The following is a 16,546-nucleotide window of genomic DNA, read 5'->3' on the forward strand; positions in this document are numbered from 1 at the left end:
ATATTACGCGATGCTCTGCGTAGGGGGCGCCACTACCACTATCCATCACAATCTACCGCAAAACAAGGAAATCGTAATTTCGTTATCTAACCTCTCTATCACTCTTGCATATTGGGGCTATTCATAAATTACGTCATTTCAAATTAGGGGGGGGGGTCTGGACATCGGATGACGGTAGCATGAAGTAGGAGGAAATGGGGTCATTTGAAGCATGATTTTTGGATGATTATAGGGGGGGGGGGTCCAAAATCGTCAAAAATCGATGACGTAATTTATGGACAGCCCCATTCGAGCGATAGAGGCAGATAACTTAATTTCGATTTTCGCGTTTCCCGGTAGGCCCTTGTTAACAAACCGCCTTGATGCATCAATGTCATATTTTATTGTCTGTGAAAACTTGTCAAAAAAAACAGTTTAAGGCACAGTATGTATAACTCTATGGTTTACTAGCTAGATTAATGCTGCACTCTGGCGGCAGAACATTGCAGTAATACTCCCTATTAAACACAAATACAAGTTGTTTTTCAAGATACCGAAACACAGTTGTAAGGGGCTATTCATAAATTACGTCATTTCAAATTAGGGGGGGGGGGTCTGGACATCGGATGATGGTAGCATGACATTGGAGGAAACGGGGTCATTCGAAGCATGATTTTTGGGTCAAAAATCGATGACGTAATTTATGGACAGCCCCTAAGTTAAAAACACATAATCACTGAAAGGGTTAGTCTTGAATCAAATTAAAACATTGCAGAGCAGCATAAGCCACCAAACTGTAACCATTCATGCATTCTACTATAATTTTATTCAAAATCTCACTACACCTTTTCAAAACACAAATTTTATTCTCATTTCTTATTACTTCCTTACAATTAGGATTCCATTTTTTCCTCCACAATTCTGTTAAAGAACTCCTTCTTGGTAAAATATCTTGTGAATTTTGACTTTGGTTAGAATCTTTAACTTTCTTGTATCTTTTTAGGAATTTTTCTAACATATGAAATATGTAGCATATGTTTTCTAAATCGACTATATTTGTGCATTCGTATAGATTTTCTTGCGTTAAATTTGTATGTAGATGTTCGAGTATAGCTGTTATTTTCTCTATGCTATATTTTAGTATGTGTTTTGATTTGTTGAGTAGGATCAAACGTTGGATCTTTTCGTCTTTGGTTAAAATCTGTAATAAATAAGTCATTTTTAATATCAGACTTCCTAAATACATAACAAAAAAAAAAATATCTTGCGTAATACAACTTTTGTGGAAGTTTCGCCTTATACAGGTTATTTTGTTATGTCTGAAGAGTATGGACTCTTACAAATGAATATGTAGGTCATACAGAAAATGTTTTACTAGCAACCCAGAAACGGCGAAAAAAAATCTGCTTTCATACATTTTGCCGAATAAATAAATAAAAACTATAGGACAATTTTACACAGATCGGCCTAGTCCCTCAGTAAGCTCAATAAGGCTTGTGTTGTGGGTAATACTAGACGACGATATATATAATATACACATATATACAAATACTTATATACATAGAAGACATCCATAACTCGGGAACAAATATACATGAACACACAAATAAATGCCCTTACCAGGATTCGAACCCGGGACCTCCTACTTCGTAGGCAGGGTCAATACCGACTAGGCTAGGAGGCCGTCTAAAACAAAGAACATTGTCTTTAATTTCTGGCTTTTCTAGTGCCGTAACCTAGGTTGGTTTCTAAGAAGCCTTTGATCACGAATAGAAATAGAATCGATTGGCATCAAAAATATTTCTTGTCAAAATTGTCGATTATGTCTCTGACTGTACCTATTTTTTTTCCAAAATCGGAAAATGTAAATCGACCTTAAATAAAAGTTAGAGAAGGTTTCCTAAGACCATTTTCATCTGGCAGCACCGCATGGGATAACTACCCTCAGCACCTCTAGCACATCTTGCATCCGCGACTTACACCGCGACTCGAGTCGACATTCCCGCGGCTGTCAAATCTGTCGATTTCCGTAGCACAACTTGTACCCGCGACTGCAACAGCCGCGTAGAGAACTCAAAGTCGCGGCGCGACTCATCAGTGTTCCCCGATAGAATCAAAGTCTAAACATAAATGCTATTTACATGTGACAACACTGAATCGGAAACAGGGTTGCGCTATTTCATTCGTTCTTTGGTGGTAAAAAATCTAGTTTATTGTCGATGGTTAAGTTTTTCCTGTCAAAGTCAAGGAACTTTCAAATTTTGTCAACATTTAATTACGAGAAAAAATATGAAAAAAATGTAAGTAATAGAGCCTTATATACTAAATTTTGATAATATTCCTTAAAATATATATTGTTTTTTAATTTCTGTTTAATAAACCTTTTAAATAAAATATTTTTGTAAATAACTATAATTAATGGAATTGCTATTATTGGTTTTAGTTCTCATATTCCTGTTGTAAATTGTGTTTTTTTTTTCAGAATAAGTCCAGCATTATCCTAGACACGATTGATATCCCAGCACCCAAAGGAAAATATTGTTAACAGGAACGTGCCAACGGGCCCCGAAGTGGAGAGTCAGGAAAATAAACACACTAGGCAAGCTTTTAGGTTTCAAACGCGGAGCTGTCCCCGTTTCTAAAGTCACTAAGATGTGAGAAGCGCTTTAGCTTTAAGAACACCACCGAGGAAGTGAACTATTATAATAACCATAATGGTTATGGCGTACCTATCTATAGTTCGTTTTTAGGGTTCCGTACCCAAAGGGTAAAACGGGACCCTATTACTAAGACTTCGCTGTCCGTCCGTCCGTCCGTCTGTCACCAGGCTGTATCTCACGAACCGTGATAGCTAGACAGTTGAAATTTTCACAGATGATGTATTTCTGTTGCCGCTATAACAACAAATACTAAAAACAGAATAAAATAAAGATTTAAATGGGGCTCCCATACAACAAACGTGATTTTTGACCAAAGTTAAGCAACGTCGGGAGTGGTCAGTACTTGGATGGGTGACCGTTTTTTTTTGCTTTTTTTTTTCGTTTTTTTTTGCATTATGGTACGGAACCCTTCGTGCGCGAGTCCGACTCGCACTTGCCCGGTTTTTTTAGCATTAGGAATAAGTAAACAATCTTGATGTGTCTTTTAATTGAAAAACACATTTTAAAAATAAGTTACGGCAAATATGTAACAATTATGAATCTAATACGATCATTTATATTTTTCTGCTTTCATAAGCAAATATTGTGCCAATAATGGATGGCATTTGTGTGTATGTGTACTGTGTAACTGTTTATGATTTGACAAATTGATATGAAAAGCTTATTTCATAGTCCTCGATGAAGTCACGACCATATTTTATTTTTTTGTTTACAAACCAATTTTCTTTCCAGGGTGATATTTAATTGTCCTACGCCGCATGTCGAAGAAAAAGGAAGAGAGAAAATACTTTTCAAGGGTAATAAAGAAGATTCTTACAATTTCTCTATTGTGGTTCTAGATGTTAATAATATATTAGGTTTAATAATAAGAAGTCGAATATTGCAAGAATATATAAGGCAAAGCAATATATTATTAATTTAAATATTGTTTTTTTTTCACTCCTGTATTTTTTACCTGAAATGAAACAAAAATAAAATAGGTAGGTACCTACAACTCCTAGAAGCCATGATTAGCTCCCCAAGGCCCACTTCATACTTAATGCTGACAGCAACGTATCATAGCATGATCGTATCAGACCCTGTCAAACATGAAGTGAAACATCTAGAACGCGGGTATGATCTAGAGGAGTTTCAATATGGTAGAGTAGACCATACTGAGACCATATGATAACCGTACCTATGCTACGCAGACTATGACATGAGCGTAACGACTCCTTCAAAATATTGTTGGTCGGGTCGGTCCAGTCACGTCACGGTATGGTGTTGGCAGGGGACGGAATGGTTTAGTGGGTGATGACTGATAATATTTCATACAAAGCATGATTTTGAGCCGGACATGATTACAGCCACGTATTACATCATTCTGTTACAGTACGATGCAGCGGGCACAGGCCACATGTAGGTATGTTTTGTTGAAGTCGAGGAAGGTTCCAAACGGTACCTAAATAGTAAGAGATTGTTGAAATTAGACATCTAACCGTGATCCTAAATACTACTACTAAGACTATGGCTTACTTAATAAGTTGGATAGTTTGTTTTGAACATTTGTACCTACCCACCTCATCGGCTTCGTTTATGTACAAGCAAGCGGGCTCCGTTGTTAGTTGTTAGGTTGATGAAAGTTTTGTGTAAGGAAGTCTTAGGATTATACTTTTACAAACTTACGAACCTGAATTGAAATTTAAAAAATCCTACATATGTACCTATTTACTTAATTTAGTACCTACAAGCTAGCTGTTTGAAATTAAAGTTGTAAACATGATGGGTGTGTTGTGGTACTTGTAGGTATCACCGTGCATAATCGATATAAGAGTGCGTAAAGCGCATTTAGTGATTGTTCCATACTTCCTTATCCCTTAGGGCAATAAGTAATTATACAAATTATATTATTACATAATATATGAAACTTGTTTGTAAGTTATAATTATCATGAGTTCAGTTAAAAAAGTACAAGCAAACCACCCGCGAGAGCGAGTCGCGTTATAAAGTCGCGTAGACTTCGACTCGCGGATTGACATAAAGCCGAGAGAATATTTTGTCTCAAAATAGGCAGTTGTGCTACGGATTTTAGTTCAAAGTCGCGATCGTTGTCATTTTCTGACAGTGACACCTGAGCCTCTACCATCAGTTTTAACATTGACATAACGCTCACGTCTACGTAATTTACTTTCTGTACATCTCGCTTCCACTATTGCTCGCATATGCGAGTACGAGCGAGATGCATAGAAAGTAAGTTACTTAAACGTGAGCGTTATGTCAATGTCAAAACTGGTGGTAGCCGTACTGATCGCGAGTTTGTCGCGGCTCTCGCGCGTGAGTTGTGCTGCCAACACGCGACAAGCCGCCAAGTCGCGCCGATCTGTCTCTTCTCGCGCCTGTCGCGGCCAGTTGTGCTAGAGGTGCAGTACCTCATTAAAAATTAATATGGATTTTTTTATACGAAATAAAAATATTTAATTGAATAATAAATTTTGAAAGAACACACATCATTAGTACAAATGCGAACTTATCCCTTTCAGGGATCTTTTCCAGTTAACCTATACACGATGATGATGATGTGTATTTATCTCACAAAGGATACATTTTACAATATGTACAAAACTTAAGAAACTAAAACCCGTTCTGGGCCATGCCGGGTCCAAAGGTCCCCGTCACACAGCAGCGTTACCCCGCTGTATGGCGATGGAGACCTGTTGGACAAGCCATGACTCAGAACGGGGGTCATTCCCCTTCTCCCTGAGGCGCTTGCCAAGCTCTCTGAAGAGCTTGAATGGAATGAGGGTTTCCGCGATCGAGATTTTCACTAGATGGCAGCACCGTGACGAGTGGTCTTTTTGACAGCTGCTGTCAAAATCCACCAATAAAAAAAACATGGTTAAACATGATTGGTGGATTATGACAGCTAGACCTCTCGCCACGGTGCTGTCATCTAGTGAAAAACTCGATCGCGGAAACCCTCATTGAATTGAATTAAAAAACCATTCTGTATATCCAGTGTTGGCCGAACGTTCATTGCAATTGACCATTAACCAGTACAAATTGAACCGTAAACGGTAACGGACGGTTACAGCTGACGGTTCAATTTGTACTGGTTAATGGTCAAGAATATTAAATTGCATTAACGTTTCGGCCAACACTGTGTATATTCTTACCAAGTTGTCTGTGCATCCGTCCGTGTGTATATCGCGAAGCATGCCGTCGACCGTCTCGAGTAGTTCTTCTAAAAACGGAGGGTAGTTTTCGTCTTCGTGTAACTTGTCTATCAGCTTGCCTAACACCTACAAAAAAATTGCAGGTAAGAAAGTTACAGGGATCGCCGGATTAGAGAAAGTCCGGATTAGCGAGGCTCTACAAAAGAAATATTTGTACAATCTTACACAGATTAACGCCCCAAACTAAGCAAAGCTTGGACTAGGCAACGATATACATACTTATATAGATAAATACATACTTAGATACATATATAACATCCATAGGAACAAATATTCGTGATTAAGACACAAATAAATGCCCTTATTGGGATTCGAACCTTGGACCTCTTGCTTACAAGGAAGGGTACCCAACTGTCCGACTCCGATTTGATTTATTTTGATATATGTTATAGAGTAGTCTAAAATAACGGACACGTATTTTTTTTTAGCTGCCCAAACTCAACCTGTTAGGAGAAAATGGCCTTCAAAGTACTGAAAATAGACCAAACCTTTTAATTTCTGAGAAGAGACATGTTCAAAAAAATTTATAATTAATTACTGGTTTCGTTATATGTTGGAGAACATGAATAAAGAATGGGGACGTGTTTTGTCATTTCACCACAAACTCATTTTTTATATAAAAGAAAAAAAAATATATAATAAATAAATATTATAAATATATTTTTATATAACATACTCTATAACATATCAAAATAAATCAAATCGGAGTCGGACAGTTGGGTTACCCTTCCTTGTTAGTAGGCAGGGTCACTACAAACTAGGCTCAAAAACCTTAAGGTACCTGAGAAATTTCTTTGACTATGTCGTCAGTCGGTATGGCTTGCATGATGTGGTTGAACAGACAGAAGGCAGACTGGTTCAACCAGCCTCCTGACGGCTGAGACGCTGAAAACATAATAATATTAGACTTTCGAAAACAAACCGGACAAGTGCGAGTCGGACTCGCGCACGAAGGTTTCCGTACCATTATCAAAACATCACGTTTGTTGTATGGGAGCCCCACTTAAATATTTATTTTATTCTGTTTTTAGTATTTGTTGTTATAGCGCCAACAGAAATACATCAACAGTGAAAATTTCAACTGTCTATCACGGTTCATGAGATACAGCCTGGCGACAGACAGACAGACAGTGGAGTCTTAGTAATAGGGTCCCGTTTTTACCCTTTGGGCACGGAACCCTAAAGAGAATGTGAATATTATCCATTTTCTTGTAAATCCTGAACAGGTTCAAACCTTTAAGAGCCCATCAACGTGCACACTAGCGCCACTGCTAAATAATCGTGATTATTTAAAATTAACATAAGATATTTCAAAAAGGGGGCCGTACGTACGTACGTACGTACGTACTGTATTTTGTATTTAAGTACCTTTTGAATACATCAGGTTGCTGGATTCGTCGATCTATGAACTCAAAACGAAAATGGCCGTTTTAACTTTGGACGCATAGATTGACGAATCCAGCAACATAAAAACTAGTCTGATGTATTCAAAAGGTACTTAAATACAAAATACAGTACGTAGCGGCCCCCTTTTTTTAATATCTTTCGTTAAAGTTAAATAATCACGATTATTTAGCAGTGGCGCTAGTATGCACGTTGATGGGCTCTTAACCCCTTGACCGCCAAATGTATGGATTATCATACTTACAACTTCTCAGCGAGCTTCTCTGCTGCGAATCGCTTCTGTACCCAGAATCAGTGGAATACCCATCGTATTTCTTGTCTTTCCTGTTCAAAAACGTCTTAACTCTGTTCAATTCTTCAATAACTTTGAACGGCACTCTTTCTTGTACATTTTCATCACTTTCTGATTCATCTACATCCATTGCTATTTCAATATTTTCATCTATTCCGTGTTCCATATCATCAGTGTTATTATTTTCTGTCCTTTCTTTGTTAATGTCACTATTACATTGACTATCTTGTTTAAGATTTTGGTTTTTGTCACTGTTGTTTGTAAATTCATTGGTCACTGTGTTATGGCTACAAAAAGTGCTACTATCATTTGTTTCTTTTACAGTATTTGTTACATTCGTTTCAGTCATATTCCCATATTTGTTATTGTTTAGAGTTTTGTTAATACTGTGTTTGTTTGTATCCAAAGCATTAGCAATATCATTTTGAAATGTCGTTGTGTTACGGATATTTTCATTTTCTATATATTTCACAACACTATTAGTTACATTATCATCGCATTTAGATACTGCTCCAGTGTTTTGAGTAATTTCTGTGTCATTGAGATAATTATACTGTATTTGTGAATCTCTAAGATCCTTTTCAACGTTCACAGCTGTCTGATTTTGATTAATTGTGTTTTCAATACTTTCTCTTTCTTTATCATGCATTGTATTTTCTGACAGCACATTTTGACTATTATTAACTCTTTGCACATCTCTATTCTGTTCGTTTACTTCCATTACATTATATTGTGCACCGTTAGCGTTATTTCTTATATATTTATCAGATATGATGAAATATTCGTCCTGAGTTTGACTGACATGAGAGTAGTCTTGCGTGAAACCATACAGGGTATAAAGCTGAGTTTCTTGTGAGTCCATTTTATCATTTTCAATATTTTTAGGGTGCTCGTAATTATTTTGTATTTCATTTAGTTTGTTACAGCAATTTGTGACAGTGTTCTTTGGGTTTATTTGACTATCACAGAACGTCAATTGACTCATTTGGTCAACGTCGGGCTGAAATTGTTTCAACAAATGAGTAGGTAAGTTAACTAAATTGAGGTAAGAGAAAGATTATGTAAAGCCTGACCAGTAATATATGATCGTTGTCAAGAGGGCGCTGTTATTCTCATGTATAGGGTGCCAGTACAGTATAGTATGAAAAAAATAGTTTTAGTGAAATTCCGCAACATGGCGCGTGATCATATATATATATATCAGATATATCGAAATGAAAAGTTGCTGATGGATTGAATTCGGTGTCGTTGTAAAACTTAGATATATTTAGCAGGGATGTTGCGAATATTCGCATCCGCAGCGTCATCCGCGGAACATCCGCATTATTTTCAACATCCGCATCCGCATAAAATTGATACGGAGCTTAATGCGGATGCGGATGTCGAACAAGTCGGTATAGGAACGTCTTAGCGGCGGCGTAAGTGCTAAGTAATTTCGTAATTACCTAACATAACGAAATCGTCTAGATCCAGAAACGTCGGCCAAGTTACTGTTTATTAAATATAATGCACCTATAGGTATTCTTGCTCAAATACTAAACCTTTCGTTTTTTTTTTAATAAAAATTACTAAAAATGCAATATTTAACGTTTTTTAAGTACCTACATAATCCTGACATCCGCATCCGCATCCGCGGATGTCAATAAATCTGCATCCGCAACATCCCTGATATTTAGTCACACCCAGAATACATAAAAGACAACACAACAGGATGGATTTTTAAATGACAAAACATTTCCTTTGTGGCTTTCCAAGTGCCCTTTACTGGGTTGGTCTCGAAGAAGCTATTGATCCTGCGGATTATCGCCTGTCACTGTGTCGATCCCCATACAAAAATATAAAAAAAATCCAAAAATTTCACTGGATATTTCTTAATTTTGCAAACTTTCCGACTTAAGTAGAAACAAGTTAAGAACTGAGTAAGTAAGTAGAATAATAAAATTAATATTTTTCTACCCACAAAAATAAAATAATTAACATACCTGTGCCTGAACTGTAGACACTTCTCTCAGCAACCTTATCGTATCTCCTAAAGAATTATCTCTTTGCGGATAGCAATCATTGTTAAAAACAGAATCATTTAGAATCGTTTGACTACCCTGGCTATCATTTCCTACTACTGAACAGTCTACCCGATTTTCATTTACAATATCAGTTTCAGTGCAATGCATTTGTGTGTCATGTTGTTTTTCGTTCCAAATATCATCGTCATCAAAATTAAAATCTTCGCTACACACAGTTTCGTTTGGGTCAGTTTCCATATCCCGTATTTTGTTTTGAAGTTGTATTAAATACTCTTCGTTTGATAAATTCTCCGGTTTGGTTTTTATCACCAAAATAGCGACGGCGAGGCGATATTTTTGTGAAATATGGTGCACTAAAAATCATAATTATACACGTTTATAAATTTGCGTAAATTTGAAACTACTATTCCACTTTGAAAATAAAAGAAAAACTTACCATATTTATCAAAATCCATGTTTAGTTCGTTGTCCACGTCACTGTTTTGTTCTTATAAATCAAAAACATAATGCTAATATCAGTAAAGTAACTAGCAATTTGATTAAATAATAAATAATTTCATTATTGCCGCGTCAGATAAAAACTTCAACAAAGTTCAACACGCTTCGCTTCGCGCCACACGTTTTTTTTTTTTTTAATTTTCATGCACAAAACTGAGACATTGGAAGCTAACGAAACAGCCAAGGCATAAGGTGTCTTATTATGTAACCACGATAGACAATGAAATTTATCTCATCGCACTGCCAAAATAATTAATTTAGAACGCTAATCTATCTCGCAAAATATTATTTCTTATCTTAAATGTATTTAACCTTTTTACAGTCTTGTCACGTCAAACTCATGTCAAACTATTTTTGAATTATTTACATTTGCCATGCTAATTTTTAGCAGGAATTTTAGCTTATAATTATGTATTCAATTGCCTTAATATCCCATAAACACATTTTAAATGGCACTTTACACCATTCTTTTTGGAATGAGCATATTTTTAATAGCGTTGGTGTCAGCTATAATCAAGAAAATGTTCTTTCATTGGAAAGAGGAGCACAAAATCGAAACAATGATGGTGCCTACTTATATGGAACATCCCAGTTAGTATTTTTATAAAAGTTGTCAGCCACATTTATTGAGTGAATTGAGTCCGTTTGGATGGAGAAGAGTCGTGGAATGTATACAAATACACACTATAATTGGGGAATATTTCCTTTGTTACCACTCCTGTCCTCAGTTACCCAACTTGATGGTACCACAGTCTATAAATAAAACAATACAGTCATTCGACGAAGCCGTCTAGACAGGGCAATCGTGCGGGGTGCGATCGCGCGCACCCGAGCTGCATACATCGCCATTGTTAGTAGCTCGGTACTACTTACATGGCGTGTCTTATTTGAAATGTTTGTAATTTTTGGGCAGTTGTGTAAAAGTCTGTGAGAACCCTACTGTGTTCTTATGCGATATCGGCATTTACGCAAACATCAAAGGCGTCGGTACTTAATTACTTGTTAAGCCCGCTCCACTATCGCGTTCGCGGCTTCGCGCCGCGATTCGCGTACGAGTGTGTAGCGGGCTTTACACTTGACGGTACTAATTTTTTTTGCACTTTACAGCGGTCAGTGTTATAATAATATGCGACAAGTGCGTATTCCGCCGTCGTACGTTTGCCGATAATCTGTCCGTCTTCGATATTATCAGCAAGAGTGAGATGAGCCTGACTAAAGAAGACGACCCTGATGCACCGCCATCGCAGGCTTCAGACACACCTGAGACGCGGCCGTTAGAAACGATAGAACCAGTGGCAGAAAAGTCTAACAAACCTTAAGATCATGGTACATTAAATATATTAAAACGTCAGCCAACGCCTGCTCCAGTGTAAGTCGTTGTGGAACAAAACATGCGGAGCATCGACTTCAGAAACGTGAGTGACTGTTTTAATATATTTGATATAAATCTAGACGAAGTTTTGTTATTAAGGTACTATCTACTACTAGGGTAAATACTATTAGGGTAAATATGTTTTTATGTTTTTTCGTAGAGAGAAACACGGACCCATTTAGGTATAGCCTGCTTTGTTGTGCGCATTGTCTTGAGAATACTTGCTACATAGGTATCTCTTTGTCTCTCTATCGCTCTTGCAAGCGAAATAGAGAAGCAAACAGAGGGTCTGCCGCGGAAATCGAAATTTCTTTATCTGCCTCTCTGTCGTTGGAATATATGCATTATGCAAGAGTGATAGAGAGGCAGATTACGAAATTTCGATGTCTGATGAAAAATATTGAAGATGTTCGCAGCAGATCAGATAGAGTTGCGTCTGCGGTGCGCATCTAAGTGATCTAAGTCCCACAAAGTAAAAATGGATGAATATAGATCTAAAAAAGTTATATTGATTTAGGTTTTATTCGTCAGCAATTTCTTTGACTCCGATGTATGCGGGCGAGGTTTTAAAAATTATCTGCACATAGAGCATGTGCAGATAATTTTTAAAACCTCGCCTCGGTTTTGTTTACCTTAATAATTATAAAGTTATAGTTAAACCCAGTTTACCTAATAATATTCGTTTTCATTTTATTTTGAATGACCCCTTCTTCTGCTGCTGACTGTACCTAAGTAATTATATCGATAGGCAATCAAATAAAATAAAATTATACAATTTATTAATGTTGTTTATTATCTTCAGTTACAATGAACAAAACACTGCATTTAAAGAACTTATTTTTTCAATATGGCGTCTAAAAAGTATTTAGTTGACACATTTTGCAGTAAGTATTATTAGTCCCCTATTTCTGGTCCCAATCGCTCTTAGGCTCATTAACGTTGGGGTCTATCATACATTTAGCGCCATACACACTATTTATTTTAATAATATCTGACTCCGATAACAGTTCTTTATGTTGGCCTAATGACCTCATGATGCTGCCATCTGGATCCTGAAAAAAAAGTTTGAATGTCTATGAAAAAGTAAAAATTGGAGTTGCCAGTGCTGTAATTCAAAAAGTACCAGAATATCGTAAAGCTTTTGCGCAGGCTACACACTCGATATGCATCACCGATACGGATGATTGAAGACTGGACAGATCTTTCGAAATTTAACATAAATAAGGCTTTTACAGACTTAGCAACAAATGGCATGTGATTTCAGTTAATTGCCGGCTAAGTGACAGCTTACCATCAGGCGAGCCGTATGCTTGTTTGCCACCAACATAGTATATGCAAATCGGTGGCAAATTAGCTATCATATCCAATTGATATATATAATTTGACTAATATCATTACTTTCACATAGGATATAGTTGGTCAAACCAATTTGTCAGTCAGTAAGAACCAGGAAAATTATACTCATCCTTTTCTTTTGGGTGCTAGTACTAGTGGAAGACAAAGATAGTATGATTCTCTCTATCTATGATTGAAATGAGACAGTTCTTTGACAAACTATATATAATATAATTACTTTCACATACCTTATCTTTATAAGTAGCGACAGTAGAGATCCCCTTCTTCCCGAGCTTCCTCCAGTACATCCACGGCGGGTGTGTGGCGCTTTCGTAGTCATAGGGCAGCGGCAACGTCGCATCCGCGCCTATTTTCTCGAAGTGGTGCAATTTATCTGGCAACATTCATACTGGATAATATTAATGTGAACCTTCGAGCAACATCGGCTTCCGACACGTCGGAAGGGAGGGGCCCAAGCGATATCTCACCGTACAAATATTTCTGCCATTTTTTGCGGGGGGAAAGGTGCACACAGTCGCACTTCTCACACACTTAACATACAAAATCCAATCTGTAATGACGACACAAATACATAGAAAATGACACACGTCAAAGACAAATCTTGCAAACCTCGACCTCTTTTTGTGTGGACGAGTCACAAGTGTCACAACACGCACACAAACACATTTTCGTCGCAGAATTTCATTGTTTTCTGAGAGATGAGAAGTCCTTCGAGCAACACGGAAGGGAGGCGGCATTCGCACTATTTCCCCTCTGCCGAGGTACAAGATTCGCGCGTCAATCTAATCTAGCGCGGGTAATAAAACTAGTTGCACTTGGATTTTTCACTAGACCGAGTCCAGACGCGCGCGTGAACACTGCTGCACAAAAATGCCTGTTTGCTCGGTTTTTTGTTATAAAAAGAGGTCGGGGGACACCAAATTTACAAAATGAAAGTGTTTATATTTCACATGTAATATTTTTTTTACATATCATACGTTTAATTACATTCAAACACAATTATTATATTTTAGTCTCATGTAATTGTTGGATTTATCGATTTTGCTCGCTCAGTACAGATTGCGGATCGGTCGAGCGACAAATCCGACTTCTCATCTCTCAGAATACAATAACATACTTCAACGAAAATGTGTTAGTGTGCGTGTTGTGACACTTGTCACTCGTCCGTACACAAAAAGAGATCGAGGTTTGCAAGATTTGTCTTTGACGTGTGTCATTTTCTATGTATTTGTGTAGTCATTACAGATTGGATTTTGTATGTAAGTGTGTGAGAAGTGCGACTGTGTGCACCTTTCCCCCCGCGAAAAATGGCAGAAAGATTTGTACGGTGAGATATCGCTTGGGCCCCTCCCTTCCGATGTGTCGGAAGCCGGTGTTGCTCGAAGGAGAAGTCAGATTTGTCGCTCGACCGATCCGCAATTTGTACTGGGCGAGCAAAATCGATAAATCCAACAAATACATGAGACTAAAATATAATAATTGTGTTTAAATGTAATTAAACATATGATATGTAAAAAAATGATTACAATGTGAAATGTAACACCTTCTTGTAAATTTGATGTCCCCGACCTCTTTTTACAACAAAAAACCGAGAAATTAGGCATTTTTTCTGCTGCTGTGTTCACTCGCGCGACTGGACTTGGTCTGGTGAAAAATCCGAGCGCAACTAGTTTTATTACCCGCGCTAGATCAGTTGATCTTGTACCTAGGCAGAGAAGAAATAGTGCGAATGCCGCCTCCCTTCCGTGTTGCTCGAAGATGTGAACTCAGGGCAGTGGGGGGTGGGGGGACACAGATTTCGTTATACCTCTCTATCACTCTTGCTACTCTTGCATATTCGAGCAGTAAAGAGGTAGAAAACTATATTTCGATTTTCGCGGTTCTCGGTAGGCCCTTGTTAACCTTTTTGACGCCGTGTCAAACCCAAAAGCTGTCACGCGGACGGCACGTCACCGAAGTGTCAAAACTGAAATTGCACTTTATGCATGTGCACGTAGGTCTATGTTGCTCTGTGGTCTGTGACCGATTAATCGGTCTTTGGCGTTGAACCTGCGGTGCGGATATATCGGTCATTGGCGTCCAAAAGGTTAACAAACCGCCTTGAGGCACAGTATGTTTAAGTTACTCTATGGTTTAGGTATTAGCTAGCTTAGTGCTACACTCTGGCGGCAGAACAGTAATACTAACCGGCTCTAATATGGCGCTGGTGGACCTTGACGTACTCGTCGCGGTCGTGGCGCGACAGCTCGAAGTAGAAGCCCAGCATCGCCATCACCATCATGGCGGTGTGCTGGCGGTGCTGCCCGCCGGCCAGCAGCTCGGGGGTGCCGAATATCTGGAAAATTACGGTTCAGTACCCTGTGGGGTCCTGGCAGGATCGCCATGTGAGGTTGGGCGTTAATGATACAACCGATAGGTAGTATGTCTTTATTCTGGATAATATAACATAGCACTTGTATATAAGGCTACGCTCGAGTGTGTGTGTGGCGTTGCACACACACCACAACCCAAAGGGTAAAAACGGGACCCTATTACTAACACGCCGCTGTCCGTCCGTCCGTCTGTCTGTCACTAGGCTGTATCATGAACCGTGATAGCTAGGCAGTTGAAATTGTCACAGATGATGTATTTCTGTTGCCGCTATAACAAATACTAAAAACAGGATATAATAAATATTTAAGTGGGGCTCCCGTACAACAAACGTGATTTTTTGCCGTTTTTTGCGTAAAGGGCGCGATTCCGACTCACACTTGGCCGGTTTTTTGTCAATGTGGGGAAAACCGTCTGTAAAAAAAGAACTACTACTGTCACTTCGTTACTGTGCAGGGCCCCAACGTTGTCTGTTCTCTTTGACGGCTCTACTAGTATCACTCCTCTCTCCTCGCTCTTGTAAAAATGCCATTTGTCAAAAAAGGACAACCATACTGTTGACAAGATGAACTTCAAATCAAGTCGTAAGACTGTCTACAAGCTCTCTCATCGCTTCTAACTCTTGCACTTGTATGTAGAGTTAGACCAAGAGAAGTTTGCAACGATTTTGATAGCACACGCAGTGCAAATGTTATTTATACGTCATAATTTCATAGAAGTTTGATGTTTAAAATAACACTTGCACTGCGTGGGCTATCAAAATCGTTGCATACTTTTCTTGGTCTAACTCCATTCATACTTAGACGTACGCGCCGCCGCCATAGAGAGTCAGCGCGCCGCCGCCGCCGCCGGTAGTTTAAAATTCGCGCCGCATATTTTTTTATAAGACAGTATTATGCAGCGTTAAAATATGTAATAGGTTATAGACCGATAGGAAATAGTTGAAAATTATTGCGGGCACCACTTCCTACGTAACTCTCACATTTTTGACGTAAAATACTTACATGGCAATAATTTAGTACGGAATTGTTTTGGTTATTGTATAATTTAAATTCTACAATTTTATGTCCATACAACACATAACACATAAAACACATGCGCGATGAGGGTCGCCTCGATGCGGATCTTCAATGCCCTTTTATTTGTCACAAATGTGGGCGATTGTGCCGTTCAAGGATCGGGTATATAGCCACGAGCGACGCTGTCGTCATAGATGCTGCTTAAATCATCTGTAAAGATGCACAAGGCCTAATGATGATGATGATGATTTTATGTCGCACCAACACAATACTAACTATATCTTATGTGGCAGTATGATTTACATAAAAATGTGTTGTATGTATGGGTAAAACACATTTACAAAGTATAATGTCCAGTGT

General features: G+C 38.2%; 2 protein-coding genes and 1 long non-coding RNA gene across 3 annotated transcripts in view; 1 reads left to right on the top strand and 2 right to left on the bottom strand.

The window, feature by feature from the left end:
- Positions 1–723: 723 nt before the first annotated feature.
- On the bottom strand, positions 724–10,026 carry LOC134802181 (probable cyclin-dependent serine/threonine-protein kinase DDB_G0292550). Its single transcript, XM_063774775.1, has 8 exons — positions 10,008–10,026; positions 9,526–9,924; positions 7,500–8,582; positions 6,633–6,736; positions 5,792–5,917; positions 4,878–5,032; positions 1,600–1,665; positions 724–824 (listed from the first exon to the last, which is right to left on the bottom strand). The coding sequence occupies exons 1-8, from the start codon at positions 10,024–10,026 to the stop codon at positions 725–727; spliced, it is 2,052 nt and encodes a 683-aa protein (XP_063630845.1). The 3' UTR covers position 724.
- A 407-nt stretch (positions 10,027–10,433) lies between these two features.
- Positions 10,434–11,253, top strand: LOC134802522 (uncharacterized). Its single transcript, XR_010145845.1, has 2 exons — positions 10,434–10,660; positions 11,177–11,253. It is a non-coding gene; the product is annotated as an uncharacterized LOC134802522 (long non-coding RNA).
- Positions 11,254–12,214: 961 nt separating this feature from the next.
- Positions 12,215–16,546, bottom strand: part of LOC134802324 (uncharacterized) — a 51,842-nt gene continuing 47,510 nt past the window's right edge. The window contains exons 13-15 of the mRNA XM_063774926.1: positions 14,985–15,132; positions 13,025–13,170; positions 12,215–12,493 (exon numbers count right to left, since the gene is read on the bottom strand). Of these exons, the coding sequence (XP_063630996.1) occupies positions 12,344–12,493; positions 13,025–13,170; positions 14,985–15,132 (444 nt within the window). The 3' untranslated portion in view covers positions 12,215–12,343. The remainder of the gene's footprint in view (positions 12,494–13,024; positions 13,171–14,984; positions 15,133–16,546) is intronic.

The sequence above is a fragment of the Cydia splendana genome, chromosome 24, assembly GCF_910591565.1.
Source record: "Cydia splendana chromosome 24, ilCydSple1.2, whole genome shotgun sequence".
In the NCBI taxonomy this organism is placed as follows: Eukaryota; Metazoa; Arthropoda; class Insecta; order Lepidoptera; family Tortricidae; genus Cydia; species Cydia splendana.

Excerpts from the sequence above, each read along its gene's own strand:
- LOC134802181 (XM_063774775.1), bottom strand. Across the intron at positions 8,583-9,525 it reads TACAGTTCAGGCACAGGTAT|TTAACTTACCTACTCATTTG; the intron begins GTTAATTATTTT and ends ACCTCAATTTAG. Across the intron at positions 5,918-6,632 it reads TAGTCAAAGAAATTTCTCAG|GTGTTAGGCAAGCTGATAGA; the intron begins GTACCTTAAGGT and ends ATTTTTTTGTAG.